The sequence below is a fragment of the Dama dama genome, chromosome 9 (genome assembly GCF_033118175.1).
Source record: "Dama dama isolate Ldn47 chromosome 9, ASM3311817v1, whole genome shotgun sequence".
NCBI classification, from domain to species: Eukaryota; Metazoa; Chordata; class Mammalia; order Artiodactyla; family Cervidae; genus Dama; species Dama dama.
The window spans coordinates 26,230,188-26,245,124 of record NC_083689.1 but is presented as its reverse complement, the minus strand read 5'-3'; the positions used below and the strand labels follow the sequence as shown (position 1 = coordinate 26,245,124).

The 14,937-nt window shown below is 38.5% G+C and overlaps 1 protein-coding gene across 4 annotated transcripts in view; it reads right to left on the bottom strand.

The window, feature by feature from the left end:
• The window catches only part of RAPGEF6 (Rap guanine nucleotide exchange factor 6), a 235,071-nt gene that overhangs the window by 185,343 nt on the left and 34,791 nt on the right, over positions 1 to 14,937 (bottom strand). For all 4 annotated transcript variants that reach the window (XM_061150833.1, XM_061150834.1, XM_061150831.1 and 1 more), the window contains exon 4: positions 10,038 to 10,121. In XM_061150833.1, the coding sequence (XP_061006816.1) occupies positions 10,038 to 10,121 (84 nt within the window). The remainder of the gene's footprint in view (positions 1 to 10,037; positions 10,122 to 14,937) is intronic.

Below are 14,937 nucleotides of genomic sequence, written 5' to 3'. Positions count from 1 at the left end.
TTAAGAAAACTGTCTAAAAATACACAGAAAAGAATATTCACAAACTTGGAATAGGCAAAGATTAGTAGAACACGTTTAAGTACTTCAAATAAATTAGTAGAACACTTAAGTACTTTGGACTTCTCACACTTAAAGAAGTTATCATTGAAAAACAAAAAGGCAAGACACAATCTGGGAAAAATACTGAAGAATTGATGCTTTTGAACTGTGGTGGTGGAGAAGCCTCTTAAGAGCCCCTTAGACAGAAAAAAGATTAAACCAGTCAATCCTAAAGGAAATCAACCCTGAATATTTATTGGAAGGACTGATGCCAAAGCTCCAATACTTTGACCACCTCTTGCAAAGAGCCAACTCATTGGCAAAGACCCCAATGCTGGGAAAGATTGAGGGCAGGAAGAGAAGCGGGTGATGGAGGATGGGATGGTTGGATGGCATCACCTACTCAATGAACTTGAGTTTGAGCAAACTCTGGGAAATACTGAAGGACAGGGAGGCCTGGCATGCTGCAGTCCATGGGACTGCAGTTAACTACTTCAAATTTAACTGTTAACTAACAGGTAACTACTTCAAATTCAGAATGACAATGGGTCACAGTTTAAAGGTAAGTTAATACAGGGGTTTGACCGGGAACATAATATACAATGGATCTTTCATATTTCTTATTATCCTCAAACTGCTGGTTTGAAAGAATGAATGGTCTGCTTAAACAGCAACTAATTAAACTTGGAGAGGGCTCTTATAAAAACTGGAGGACTAACTTAAATACTGACTTTAATATTTCAAGTAACAGACCTATAAGAGAATGATAAACTCCTTGGATGAAGATGACTATACCAAACTTACAAATTCATAGGACAGACTTTTATCCTGAAACAACTGAGTACTGAGAAATTATCCCAGGGGCATTAGCTTCTTTCTGAGCTATTCCTGAGGCCACTGGACTGGATTTGACTCCATATCTAAACATAGTTTTATTAAAGTTTTGACATGGGCTATTTTAACAGGTATTGAAATTAAAATGCCTTGGGGGCACTTTGGATTAATAAAAGAACACTTCAGTTTAGTGTTAAAAGGGATCTGTGTCCACGGGGGCAGTTACAGACCCACACTACCAAGGAGAAATCCAAGTAATTCTACAAAATGAAGGAAAAGATGATTTACTATAAACATGATTTACCAATTGCTCATTCTTCCATGTGTAATTGACAAAGTACAAAAAGGAGAATGTTCCTCCTCACTAACAGAGGTGATGGAGGGTTTGGATCCACAAATGAAATACATGTAATTGAAGCTAAAGTCTGAGTGAAGCAGCCTAACAGTCCTCCCTTACCTGCTGATTTTACTGAGCAGGGGAAGGATAATACCATATTAGTAATGATTCCTGGACAAGAAAAATGGAAATGCGTGCCATTCAGTTCAGTTGAGTCACTCAGTCGTGTCTGACTCTTTGAGACCCCATGAGTCGCAGCACACCAGGCCTCCCTGTCCATCACCAACTCCCAGAGTCTACCCAAACCCATGTACATCTAGGTGGTGATGCTATCCAACCATCTCATCCTCTGTCGGCCCCTTCTCCTCCTGCCCCCAATCCTTCCCAGCATTAGGGTCTTCTCCAGTGAGTCAACTCTTCGCATGAGGTGGCCAAAGTACTGGAGTTTCAGCTTCAGCATCAGTCCTTCCAATGAACACCCAGGACTGATCTCCTTTAGGATGGACTGGTTGGATCTCCTTGCAGTCCAAGGGACTCTCAAGAGTCTTCTCCAACACCACAGTTCAAAAGCATCAATTCTTCGGCACTCAGCTTTCTTCACCGTCCAACTCTCACATCCATACATGACCACTGGAAAAACCATAGCCTTGACTAGACAGACCTTTGTTGGCAAAGTAATGTCTCTGCTTTTAAATACGCTATCCACATGCCATTAACCCACTACTATTCTCGTGAACAGATATTCTTGGAAGTCCGACTGTAACATGGAGCATCATCCACGTCTCAACTCCTGGCCACTGTGCTAAGAGAACATAAAGAAAGTCACCGAGGAACCTACAGTGGAGAAACACGAACCAGACCTCAACTCAAGGTAACTTCGCCGGCCCTGCAAGCAAGGCTGTCCTTTCTCAACTTTGACATTTTATGGACAAAACTTATGTCCACTAGATCACACTAATTTCATGTGTTATCCATTGTATCTGGGGAAGAGTACTGGTTGACATATTTTACTGGAAATTATCTGGACTTTAATAGTCATACGCACTTACTGATAGAGTATGTCAAGGCTAGCAAGGGATTGCTATGTGGATCAACATCTTGCGTTTGAGAACCCTAATTATAGGAGAACTCCATCAACTACTGTGAATGGATTATCTTCCCTAAATCCTACAGTTTTTGAAATAGCCCCTTAATTTGCATGTACTGTAACCAATGAGGTAGAAACTTCTATTACGTATCAGTTAGGAACCCCCGTTTCCAGATTCCTAACACAAGCTGATCATTTATATTGGAAGAGGACCACCTACTACTTTCCCCTCATGAGAATTCAAGTATTATGGATTCAAAGGTTATTCCCTACTCTTTCTGTTCCCAATATTAGCTTTCTCTTAGAAACACTATGTAAGATTTTGCAAGGAACCAAAGTTACAAAATTTCACAGATATACATAATCATACCTTGATAGAACATTCTGTTCTTACTACTATTGCTATCAATAAGTTAATGGAGGTAGGAACTGATGCACAAAAAACATACTTCTCATTCATGGTTGGACTTTTTCTTTAGTAGAGACTAAATCCTCTACTGCTCAAGAATTGTTTTCTGCATTGTTTAACCCATTGTTTCTCTGATCACTTTATTTCTACTGACTCTCTGGAATTGTTATTTGACTTACAGAATTAAGGAGACTGCTCATGTTACTTTGCTTATTTCTATGTTCTTCAGCCTAAACAACCCTGAGGCCATTAGTTAAGGAAATTAAAATGGAGGAAATCTTGTTCAGAAGCAGGAGAGCAGACCTCCGACCTGCTTCTGACCTTCCTGGACACTGTCCACATTCTGTGCCTGCCCACAAGCACAGCAAGTCAGGTGGCACTTCAGATAAGAAAGGGAGTGGGTTTTGGAATTCTTAAGCCCCTGGAAGTCTGGCCAACATCCCTGGGGAATATCAAAATCCTGCGACTCATAAGATTAAACAAACAGCATTGTAACAAGGTTAAAGTAAAAGCAGAGGAGCAGTTTAGCTTTTAAACTGATAACAATATCAGCTTGCAGCCTGAGATTATACGTCGAAGCCCCCAAAACTGCAATTTGAAGTTTCACCCATGGGGTGGATGTACTACCCAGACTACTGTTAACAAGGGACTTCCCAACACTGTTCAAGGCTGAATGCAGATTATTTACACTGGACCTTTTCTATCATGGAGGAGGAATATATTTGTCCTCAGTGGAACAGACACATATTCTGGACATGATTGGCTTTTGCCATCCACAATGCTTCTGCCAGAAGCACTATCCACAGGCTCACAAAATGCCATGTATGGCCTTAGCACTATAGATAGCATCATTTTCAACCAAGGTACTCATTTTGCAGAAGCACAGCGATAATTTCTGTCTGCCCCAACAGGCAGAATACATGGATTAAATCCTCAAGGCATGGAAGTAAGAGTGGTTCGTCTCACTGTTTTACTTAATAACTCATTCACAGAATTTGTACTTCCTCTTCCTAAAACTTTGAGCTCTGCTGGTTTTGAGTCTTAGACCTGCTAGATTATTTCTAGCAGGAAACACAGCAATGGTTCCACTGAATTAATGACTTCCACCTGGCCATTGAACTGAAAGGCAGAGAGTTTATTCTACTGGCCTGAGTGATTGATTACAATCACCAAGGAGAAACATTTTCTGCATAAAATGGAGGCCAGGAGAACTACATCTGAAGCCCAAGAGGTTCTTTTGAACTCAATGCAGTGCTTTCAAGTCCACCATTAAAGTTAATGGAAAACTAACAGCAACCCCAAGTGGCGGGGGCGGGTGGCCTGGGGGGAGTGGGTGGGTGGGCAGGGAAGAACCAAACATAGGATAATTAAGGACCCTTAAGAAATGAAGGTTTTGTGCCCATCATCAGGTAAAGAACCCAGAACAGCTGAAATTCTGGTTGAAGGCAGAAGTACTGAATGGGTGGTAAAAAGAGGAAGCAAGATCAAGCACAGATTTGTGACCAATGATACAAACAGGACTATATGTTGTATACACGGTCTGGAGTTGAATAAATGTTAACCATTTTCTTCTTCCCTCTCTTCCCCATATCCATTTTATATATAAATTGTTGGAAGTGAACTTTACAAGGTAGTCTGGAGTTAATATTCAGAGGCACTGTGATGAAAAGTGTAACTAATACAGTGAGTACTGATGATTAGGACTGTGCATCCCCTTGTTTCAGGCAGATGGTAAGAACTTCTTTACTTATATGAAGGATAGCTGCATCTTGTTAAATGAAAAGAGAACTGGATAGAAGCTCAAATGTGTTCAGAAGCATTCATATGAAAATTGAGTAACCAAGGGAGTGGACTCTACCAGGGGTCCTCAACCTCTGGCAGCTAATGCCTGATGATGTCAGGTGGAACTGATGTAAAAATAGAAACAAAGTGCACAATAAATGTAATATGCTTGAATCATCCTGAAACCACCTTCTCCACTTTGGTCTGTGGAAAAACTGCCTTGCACAAAATCTGTCCCTGGTGCCAAAAAGGTTGGAAAGCACTGCACTGTAAAATTTATTTATTGCCTCTCAAGTTCACATGTATTTGCTCTCAGTTTCAAATTTACTTTATAATAAAGGATCTGGATTTAATCAAGATTCTCCTTTGGCTGGCTGTTAATATCAAAGCTTTGTCAGTAAAGAGGGCTAGTACAAGTAAACTGCGAATACTTTCCTACCACGTGGCAGGGTACATGTGTGTAAGGCAAAGGGAGGTCCTATATCCAGTCTTAGGACCCATCTGTACCCTGAGTGGGCTGGGGGCTGGGGAGGACTATACTGTGTACCACTCCCAGTCAGACTTTCTCTCCCTGACAGCCTTGACCCAATAACCATGGACAGCTCTGGCCCAGAGCAACCAAGTGAACTTTGCCATTAGCTACTGGGCTACAAGTAACATATTCACCAACAAAAGTTCTGAATTTCAGCTTTGGGGAGAGGGCTCCCCTTTCAAGTTTATTCCTTGGGTACTCTCCCTTAGCACCTTTATCCTTCATAGGACCTAATTTCTTGTAAATTAATAATTTGTTAAAGGGTCCCTGTTCAAATTGCCATGTGGTTTCTGTCTATTCACTGATAAAGGAGTAACAGATACCTTAATATCTCAAGAAATAGTCTATATTTTTACAAACAATACTATTATTCCTATTAGTGCTATATTCTATTGATTATCATAATGATGACATCTCAATGCTATTAAAATATTAGAAGAAGCCAAAAATTATTTGATGTTTAATATATTCTAAATCATCTAAATCATAAGATGGCAGAGTAGAAGGTCGTGTGTTCATCTTCTCCTACAAGAACCTCAAAATCGCAACTGGATGCTGAACAACCATCGACAGGAGAAAAAGAAATGCAAAAACGTAAAATGGTTGTCTGAGGAGGCCTTACAAATAGCTGAGAAAAGAAGAGAAGAGAAAGGCAAAGGAGAAAAGGAAAGTTATACCCATTTGAATGCAGAGTTCCGAAGAATAGCAAGGAGACATAAGAAAGCCTTCCTCAGCGATGAGGGCAAAGAAATAGAGGAAAACAATAGAATGGGAAAGACTAGAGATCTCTTCAACAAAATTAGACATACCAAGGGAACATTTCATGCAGAGACGGGCACAATAAAGGACAAACAGTATGGACCTAACAGTGGCAGAAGATATTAAGAAGAGGTGGCAAGAATACACAGAAGAACTATACAAAAAGGATCTTAATGATCAAGATAACCATGATGGTGTGATCACTCACCTAGAGCAAGAAATTCTAGAATGCAAAGTCAAGTGGGCCTTAGGAAGCATCACTGTGAACAAAGCTAGTGGAGGTGATGGGATTCCAGTTGAGCTATTTCAAATCCTCAAAGATGATGCTGTGAAAGTGCTGCACTCGATATGCCAGCAAATTTGGAAAACGCAGCAGGGGCCACAGGACTGGAAAAGGTCAGTTTTCATTCCAATCCCAAAGAAAGGCAATGCCAAAGAATGTTCAAACTACCACACAATTACACTCATCTCAAACACTAGTAATGCTCAAAATTCTCCAAGCCAGGCTTCAACAGTATGTGAACCGAGAACTTCCAGATATTCAAGCTAGATTTAGAAAAGGCAGAGGAACCAGAGGTCAAACTGCCAACATCTCTCAGATCATAGAGAAAACAAGAGAGTTCCAGAAAAACATCTACTTCTGCTTTACTTATTACATCAAAGCCTTTGACTGCGGATCAAAACAAACCGTGGAAAATTCTTAAAGAGGTGGGAATACCAGATCACCTTACCTGCCTCCTGAGATATTTGTATGCAGGTCAAGAAGCAACACTTAGAATTGGACATGGAACAAACTGGTTCCAACTTGGGAAAAGGAGAACACCAAGGCTGCATATTGTCATCCTGTTTGTTTAACTTATATGCAGAGTACATCCTGAGAAATCCTGGGCTGGATGAAGCACAAGCTGGAATCAAGATTGCCAGGAGAAATATCAATAACCTCATATATGCAGATGACACTACCCTTATGGTACAAAGTGAAGAGGAACTAGAGAGCCTCTTGATGAAAGTGAAAGAGGAGAGTGAAAAAGCTGGCTTAAAATTCAACATTCAAAAAACTAAGATCATGGCATCCAGTCCCATCACTTCATGGCAAACAGAAGGGGAAACAGCGGAAACAGTGACAGACTTTATTTTCTTGGGCTCCAAAATCACTGCAGATGGTGACTGCAGCCATGAAATTAAAAGATGCTTGCTCTTTGGAAGAAAAGCTATGACAAACCTAGACAGCATATTAGAAAGCAGAGACATTACTTTGCCAACAAAGGTCCATCTAGTCAAAGTTATGGTTTTTCCAGTAGTCATGTATGGATGTGAGAGCTGGACCATAAAGAAAGTGGAGTGCCGAAAAATTGATGCTTTTGAACTGTGGTATTGAAGACGACTCTTGAGAGTCCCTTGGATTGCAAGGAGATCAAACCAGTCCATCCTAGAGGAAATCAGTCCTGAATATTCATTGGAAGGACTGAGGCTGAAGCCCTAGTACTTGGGCCACCTGATGGGAAGAACTGACTCATTTAGAAAAGACCCTGATGCCGGGAAAGATTGAAGGGAGGAGGAGAATGGGACAACAGAGAACAAGATGGTTAGATGGCATCACAGACTCAATGGACATGAGTTTGAGCAAGCTCCAGGATTTGATGATGGACAGGGAAGCCTGGCATGCTGCAGTCCATGGGGTTGCAAAGAGTCAGACACAACTTAGCAACTAAACTGATATGCTAAATATTAATCTAGGTATTTTATTTGTATTGACTCATTTAATCCTAACAGTCACCCTCCAATAACCTCTCAAACACAAAACATAAATCTCCTACCCAGGAACTGTTCTCTAAATGACAATTAAATACACTTCTATAATCATCTTTGCTGTGAAGTTCATGATGGTTACATTAAAGCATACCACGACTTTGTTTTAAAAATCTCATATTATTGGGAGTTCCCTGGTGGTCCCATGATTAGGATTCGGTGCTTTCGTTGCCATGGGCCCAAGCTCAATACCTGGTCGGGGAACTAATATCCCATGGGCCAAGTGGTACAGCCAAAACAAACAAACAAACAAAAAAACAAAACACTAACAAAAAACAAAACCTCATACTATCCATTTAAAACAAACTTCATTGTCTTGATTATAAACTAACAGTGAATCATTGTGGCTGATTAATGGCTTCATAAAGTGATTACAACAAATTCTTAACCACTCATTAACAGCAGAAAAGAGTGATAAAATATTCAAAAGAACAATACTAATAATCCTAAAATAGAACTGTAATCCACATCAACCAAGCTTATTCTGTTTCAGGAACTAATTCACTCACTACAAAGCACTCAAGTGTCTTTCAGAAATACAGGGGAAAGGAACAACAGCCAAAAGGCTTAAATAAGCAAGAATTATTATGTATTTTATTTGTAAAAACAGTCAACAATATGTTTTATACTACTAGCCAAGAAGTACATATTTCATTTAACCAAATATTGATGATAAAGTTTCAAGACTAAAAACACAGCTTTAAAAATGGCCTCCCACCTCCCAACTGAGATGTTCCATACTATCAAATAGAATGTACCTTGATACTTAAAATATTTTTAAAACTAAATTAATTGAGCTGCAGTTAGAAGTCCTACCTTAAAAGCCTAAAAGTCTCTTTTCAACATTACTGGAAAAAACATTTAGGGGAAAAGTCACCAAAAAGTTGTTTTTTATGTCACCAAATTATAATTTCAGGCCCCCAAATCTTAACTAACAAGACCACATTCTCTAAGAACATTATATCTAATCATCTTGCCAACAACTCTTCTTTTACGTAATAATTCTGATGGTGATAATTAAGAATTACTTATAAAAGCCAGGCACTGTTCTAAGAGCTATATATATGTAAACTCACTTATTTCCCAAAATTGGCTTATGAAATACATCCTATTATTGTTCCTATTTTACAAGTGAGGAAACTGAGCCACAAGACGATTAAGTAACCCAAGAAACAGTAAAGCAAAGAGATGAACTCAAGCAGTCTAGCTCTAAAATATCCACTTGTACAAACTTCCATTGAGAAGTATGAGTAGTAGCTTGCTATAACCTCATAACACACATAAGTGGGTACTATTATTATACGCATTTACACAGGAAAACCAAAATTTGTCCAGAGTCAAACATCTAGTAAGTGACAGAATCAGGATACTAGCCAAATTCCCGTTAGTCTAAAAGCTGATTTCTTAACTATAAAGAAATCATAAAAAAAATTTCTTAGCCTCCCTATAACTAAGAGTAATGAATCCATGAAACATCAGATAAATGATATGAAATCTCAAATAAGAGTACAATAGTATGTCACAGGATGAACTAAAGATTACACCCCAGATGCAGGTGAAAGAGGAGAGTGAAAGAGCTGGCTTAAAATTCAACATTCAAAAAACTAATTCATGGCAACTGTTCCCATCACTTCATGCAAAATAGATGGGGAAACAATGGAGACAATAACAGACTTTCTTTTCTTGGGCTCCAAAATCACTGCAGATGGTGACTGCAGCCATGAAATTAAAAGATGCTTGCTCTTTGGAAGAAGAGCTATGACAAACCTAGACAGCATATTAGAAAGCAGAGACATTACTTTGCCAACAAAGGTCCATCTAGTCAAAGTTATGGTTTTTCCAGTAGTCATGTATGGATGTGAGAGCTGGACCATAAAGAAGGCTGAGTGCTCAAGAATTGATGCTTTTGAACTGTGGTGTTGGAGAAGACTTGAGAGTCCCGTGGATAGCAAGGAAATCAAACCAGTCAATCTGATAGGAATCAATCCAAAATATTCATTGGAAGGACTCAGGCTGAAGCCCCAGTACTTTGGCTGCCTGACGTGAAGAGCCGACTCGTTGGAAAAGACCCTAATGCTGGGAAAGACTGAAGGCAGGAGGAGAAGGGGATGAGATGGTTGTATGGCATCACTGACTCAATGAACATGAATGTGAGCAAGCTCCGGGAGGGAGATGGTGAAGGACAGGGAAGCTGGCGTGCTACAGTCCATGGGGTCACAAAGAGTCAGACACGACTAAGCCACTGAACAACAACAACATACCCCAGAAATATGAAATATCAGTTGATTCCTGCCAAGTACTTCACGTAGTATCAAAAAGCAAAGACATTTATAAAATGTATCATCTACTAAGAGAAAATACATATTCTACATAAAACAGTTTAACATAAGAAATAAAACAGTTGTAAACTTTGCCTATCAAATACAGTAAGCAGCAAATGTAAACATACCTGCAAGGAGGCAAAACCATGGAGTCTTTCATAAGCACAGATCCAGAAAGCAGGATATACCAACATCTGGCAATAGTTTCTGAACTGTTTAAATGAATAAATAGATATGTAAATAAGTGTACATATTCACATGTATCTATGAATTCAATACAAAATACAAAACATGAAAAAATGCAAGTATTATTATAAGTATTTTAAAAATTAACAGTCCTTGGAAATTTCACTTGTCGCCAAAGGTTTCATATAGACCGCGTTCACATCTTACATAATAACTATCCTAAGATACGGGTTTGAGAAATACATTTTTTTTGGTTCTTCATTATTAACATAACAGTAACTTCCCATTCCTCATTTTTGTGTACTGGGTCACCACATTTGATGAAGATCAACTCAAATATTGTACTAGATGTACATATTAAAAAGTTCTATCTCTGATAAGTTTAATGTATATTAAGGACAGTATTGTTTGGAATTCACATTTATCAATGTTCCATCTTCATGTTCAACTATAATATAGGTCATAATGATTTACTTCTTTCACTTAAATTCTATTCTGACATAAAAAAATAAAATGTCTACCCACTCTTTCATTTTATGTGTTTTTGAAGGATAAAAAATATCAGATGACTTGAGTCCATCATCAGTTTTAGCTCAATAAAATCACCAATGGAAACCCGGAATACCGTTAGATGTTAAGTTTATAATCTAATCATTTTGTCTCTCATATATTTTTAATTTACCATACCTATAACTTCAATTAATTCCAATATGTAGACAATTCCAATTTTATATAAAAGAAACATTCCCTCTGAGCTGGAGAACTGTATATCTATCTGGCTATTGACAGGTCAACTTGCATATATGACACACAACTCAACCTCAACATGTTCAAAATCTACCTATCATTTCCCTCAAGCTTGATTTTTTCCTAGGGTTCTCTGTTCTCAGTGAATAATACCATCCATTGTTCAGAAATCTAAGCATCCAAACCATTCTACACAACAGCCAGGGTGAGCTTTCCAAATAAATCCTACTGCTTACCATGAGAAGGAAAAATTACCATCAACTTTCCAGAAGATATTTTAAAGTTCTTAATATCCCTCCCCTCTGTCTTAACTGAGGGAAAATACAAATGGCTGAAAATCTCCTACTTAAAGTTCTTTGTTTGGAAATTCCTTCTAATTCTTTTGAAATATGACTTTCATACAATCAAAAAGGAATTAAAATCAATAAAAGAAAAATTTGCCCCAAATCAACACAGAAGAAAGTTACAATTAAATGCTACCACAAGTCTCCAATTGTTATCTCACTTTACTGAAACAGTCACAGAGTTGTCAGTAAATTCAACTATAAATACAAGAAAACTCCTGATGTTCACTCCTAACACCAAGAGGGCCATGCCAGCTCATGAATCAGAAAACATTCAGACCTTGCAGAGAACTCCACTCTTAGAGGGGCTGCTGCTGCTGCTAAGTCGCTTCAGCTGTGTCCGACTCTGTGCGACCCCATAGACAGCAGCCCACCAGGCTCCCCCGTCCCTGGGATTCTCCAGGCAAGAACACTGGAGTGGGTTGCCATTTCCTTCTCCAACTCTTAGAGCACAGTTTGGCAATGTATCTGATGAGTAAATATAAGGAAAGTGAAGTCTTTCTAACATGGGTCCACCTGTCTCCTTTCTTTTTGCAAGTGAATAACCTAGCCTAGTGAAGAGTGCCATACATAATCTTGTCAGATTTTACTCCTTCAAAGGCTTCACAATGATCCTAAAATAAAGAAAAAAAACTACTAAGGTGGCCTCCACCTACCTCTCTCCAGACCTCTCTCTTCCCATTTCCTCCTCTCTGCTGGTAGCACTCAGCACAGGGGTTTATTTTCACTTTTTCTATCACGCTGCTTCCCAGTTAAGGTCAACTATATGCATCCTTTTCTCTGCTTCCAATAACCTCTGAATTTAAACTCTTTAATTTACACATTCATTATGATTAGTCAGATATAGATTTGGATAATTCTTAATATTAATTTTCAAACAGTTTAACTGAGGTATAATCTACAAACCATAAATTCATCATTTTAAGTATACGATTCAATGATTTTTATGAAGTTAAAAAGGACTGTGCCAACATCACCACAGAGAGACCTTTCATGCCGTGTTTGCAGTCTATCCCTGCCCCAGGTAAACAATAATCTGCTCTGTCTCTGCAGATTTCTGTTTTTGACAGTTCATGTAAATAGAATCATGTAATATGTGATGCTTCTAACTTACACCTTCCACTTAGCATAATATGTCTGAGGTTTGCCCATGCTGTAGTATGTAGCACGACTTTATTCCCTTTTAATGACAAATAGTATTCCACTAACCAGATGCAGAGCATTTTATATACCCCTTCACTGGATAATTTCCAGTTTTAGGCGACTATGGATAGTGCTACTAAGAAAGAACATCTGTGTACCGTCTCTGTATGCACGTTTTCATATTTCCTTGGTAAATATATAAAAGCAGAATTACTGGGTTACATCATAAAACTTCAAGAAACTGCCAAACCATTTCCTAAAGTGGCTCTATTTATATCCGCACCACAAATATGTGACAATCCCAGGTGTCAACAAATCCTAATCAACACTTGTTAGTCTACCTTTTTTGACTACAGCTATTTTTCAAAATTTGTTTTTAATGAAAGTAACATTGGTTTATAGCACCATGTGTCATATGTGTTTCTACTTCTGTATATCCTATAGCATGCCCACCATCATAAGTTTACTTTTCACCCATTACCATACAGGTGATCCCCTTTACTCATTTTGAACCCCTGCAACTGGAGCTATTCTACTGGGTTTAAAGTGCTTTCTCAGATTAACTTTCTGTATGTAAATACTCTGCACCATTTACTGAAAAAACTATGTTTTCCCAACTGAAATGCTTTAGTACCTTCATCAAAAATAAACTGTTCACTGGTGGTTCCTTTTTAATACTCAGTTGTGTTATACCCACATTGTGTGCATATAGCTTAGCTACGTAGCTAGAGGTTCATTTTAAAAAAAGGCAGAGACTATTTATTTGTGGGCTCTCAATTCTGTTCCATTTATCTATAAATCTATACTTTTCCTTGATAGCTCTTATATATGTGTAGCTATTTTAATGAACCTTTTCTCCTCCATTACATGTTAAACTCATAAGGACAAATCTCGAGTCTTTCCACCATTCTATACCAGCCTAAGCATTAATACAAATAAGCATTTACTAATAAGTTAATGAATCAACAACTGAACAAATAAAGCTATAAAAATCCATATGAACCCAGAAAATACTTAGAAATAATGATGAATGCAATGTGCAATGAAACACTGTAGTCAATACCAGAAAAGGCAGAGGAACCAGAAATGAAACTGTCAACATTTGCTAGACCACAGAGAAAGCAATGGAATTCCAGAAAAACATCTATTTCTACTTCACTGACTATGCTAAAGGCTTTAACTGTGTGGGTCACAACAAATTGTGGAAAATTCTTAAAGAGATGGGAGTACCAGACTGTCTTGCCTGTCTCCTGAGAAACCTGTATGCAGGTCAAGAAGCAACAGTTAGAACTGGACATGGAACAAAGGACTGGTTCAAAACTGGGAAAGGAGTATGAGAAGGCCATATATTGTCACTCTGCTTATTTAACTCATATGCAGAGTACATCACTAGAAATGACAGGCTGGAGGAATCACAAACTAGAATCAAGACTGTCACAAGCTGGAATCAAGATAGCCAGGAGACATATCAACAACCTCAGATATGCAGATGATACCACTCTAATGTCAGAAGTGAAAAGGAACTAAAGAGCCTATTGTTGAGGGTGAAAAGAGGGAGTGAAAAAGCTGCCTTAAAACTCAACATTCAAAAAACTAAGATGATGGCATCCAGTCCCATCACTTCATGGCAAACAGAAGAGGAAAAGACAAAGCAGTGACAGACTTTATTTTCTTGGGCTCCAAGATCACTGTAGACCATGACTACAGCCATGAAATTAAAAGACCCTTGCTCCTTGTCAGGAAAGCCATGACAAAGCTAGACAGCATATTAAAAAGCAGAGACATCCCTTTGCTGAAAAAGATCCATATAGTCAAAGATGATTTTTCTAGTAGTCATATATGGACGTGAGAGCTGGACCATAAAGAAGGCTGAGCGCTGAAGAATTGATGCTTTTGACTTGGTACTGCTGGAGAAGACTCCTGAGAGTCCCTTGGACTGCAAGGAGATCAAACCAGTCAATCCTAAAAGAGATCAACCCTCAATATTCACTGGATAGACTTATGATAAAGTTCCAATACTTTGGCCACCTGATGCGAACAGCCAACTCATTGGGAAAGACCTAGATACTGGGAAAGACCAAAGGCAAAAGGAGAAGGGCGTGGCATTAGATGAGATGGTTAGATAGCATTAGATAGATCATGTCAATGGACATGAATTTGAACAAACTCCAGAAGATAGTGGGGGACAGAGAAGCCCAGCGTGCTGCAGTCCATGGGGATGCAAGGAGTCGGATACAACTTAGCGACTGAACAACAACATATCAGCTGCATACATAAAATAAAGAGAGGTCCCTGTTGCCAAAAACTATGGAAGAGAAACAGAGAAGAATTATCTTCATAATCTGAGGATGGTAAAGATTTTGTTTTTTTAAATAGGACATGAGATGCACTAATCACAAGGGAAAAAACAGAAAGTTAGAATCTCTTTTCTTCAGAATATGCCATCAATAGAATAAAAAAGCAAGCCACACACTGGGAGAAGATATTTACAATTTATGCACCCAACAAAGGACTTAGAGCATTCATAAAAATTTTATACAAATTGATAAAAACAAGATAGCCCAATTAAAAAATGGTCAAAAACATGAATCAAGATTTCAGAAAATAG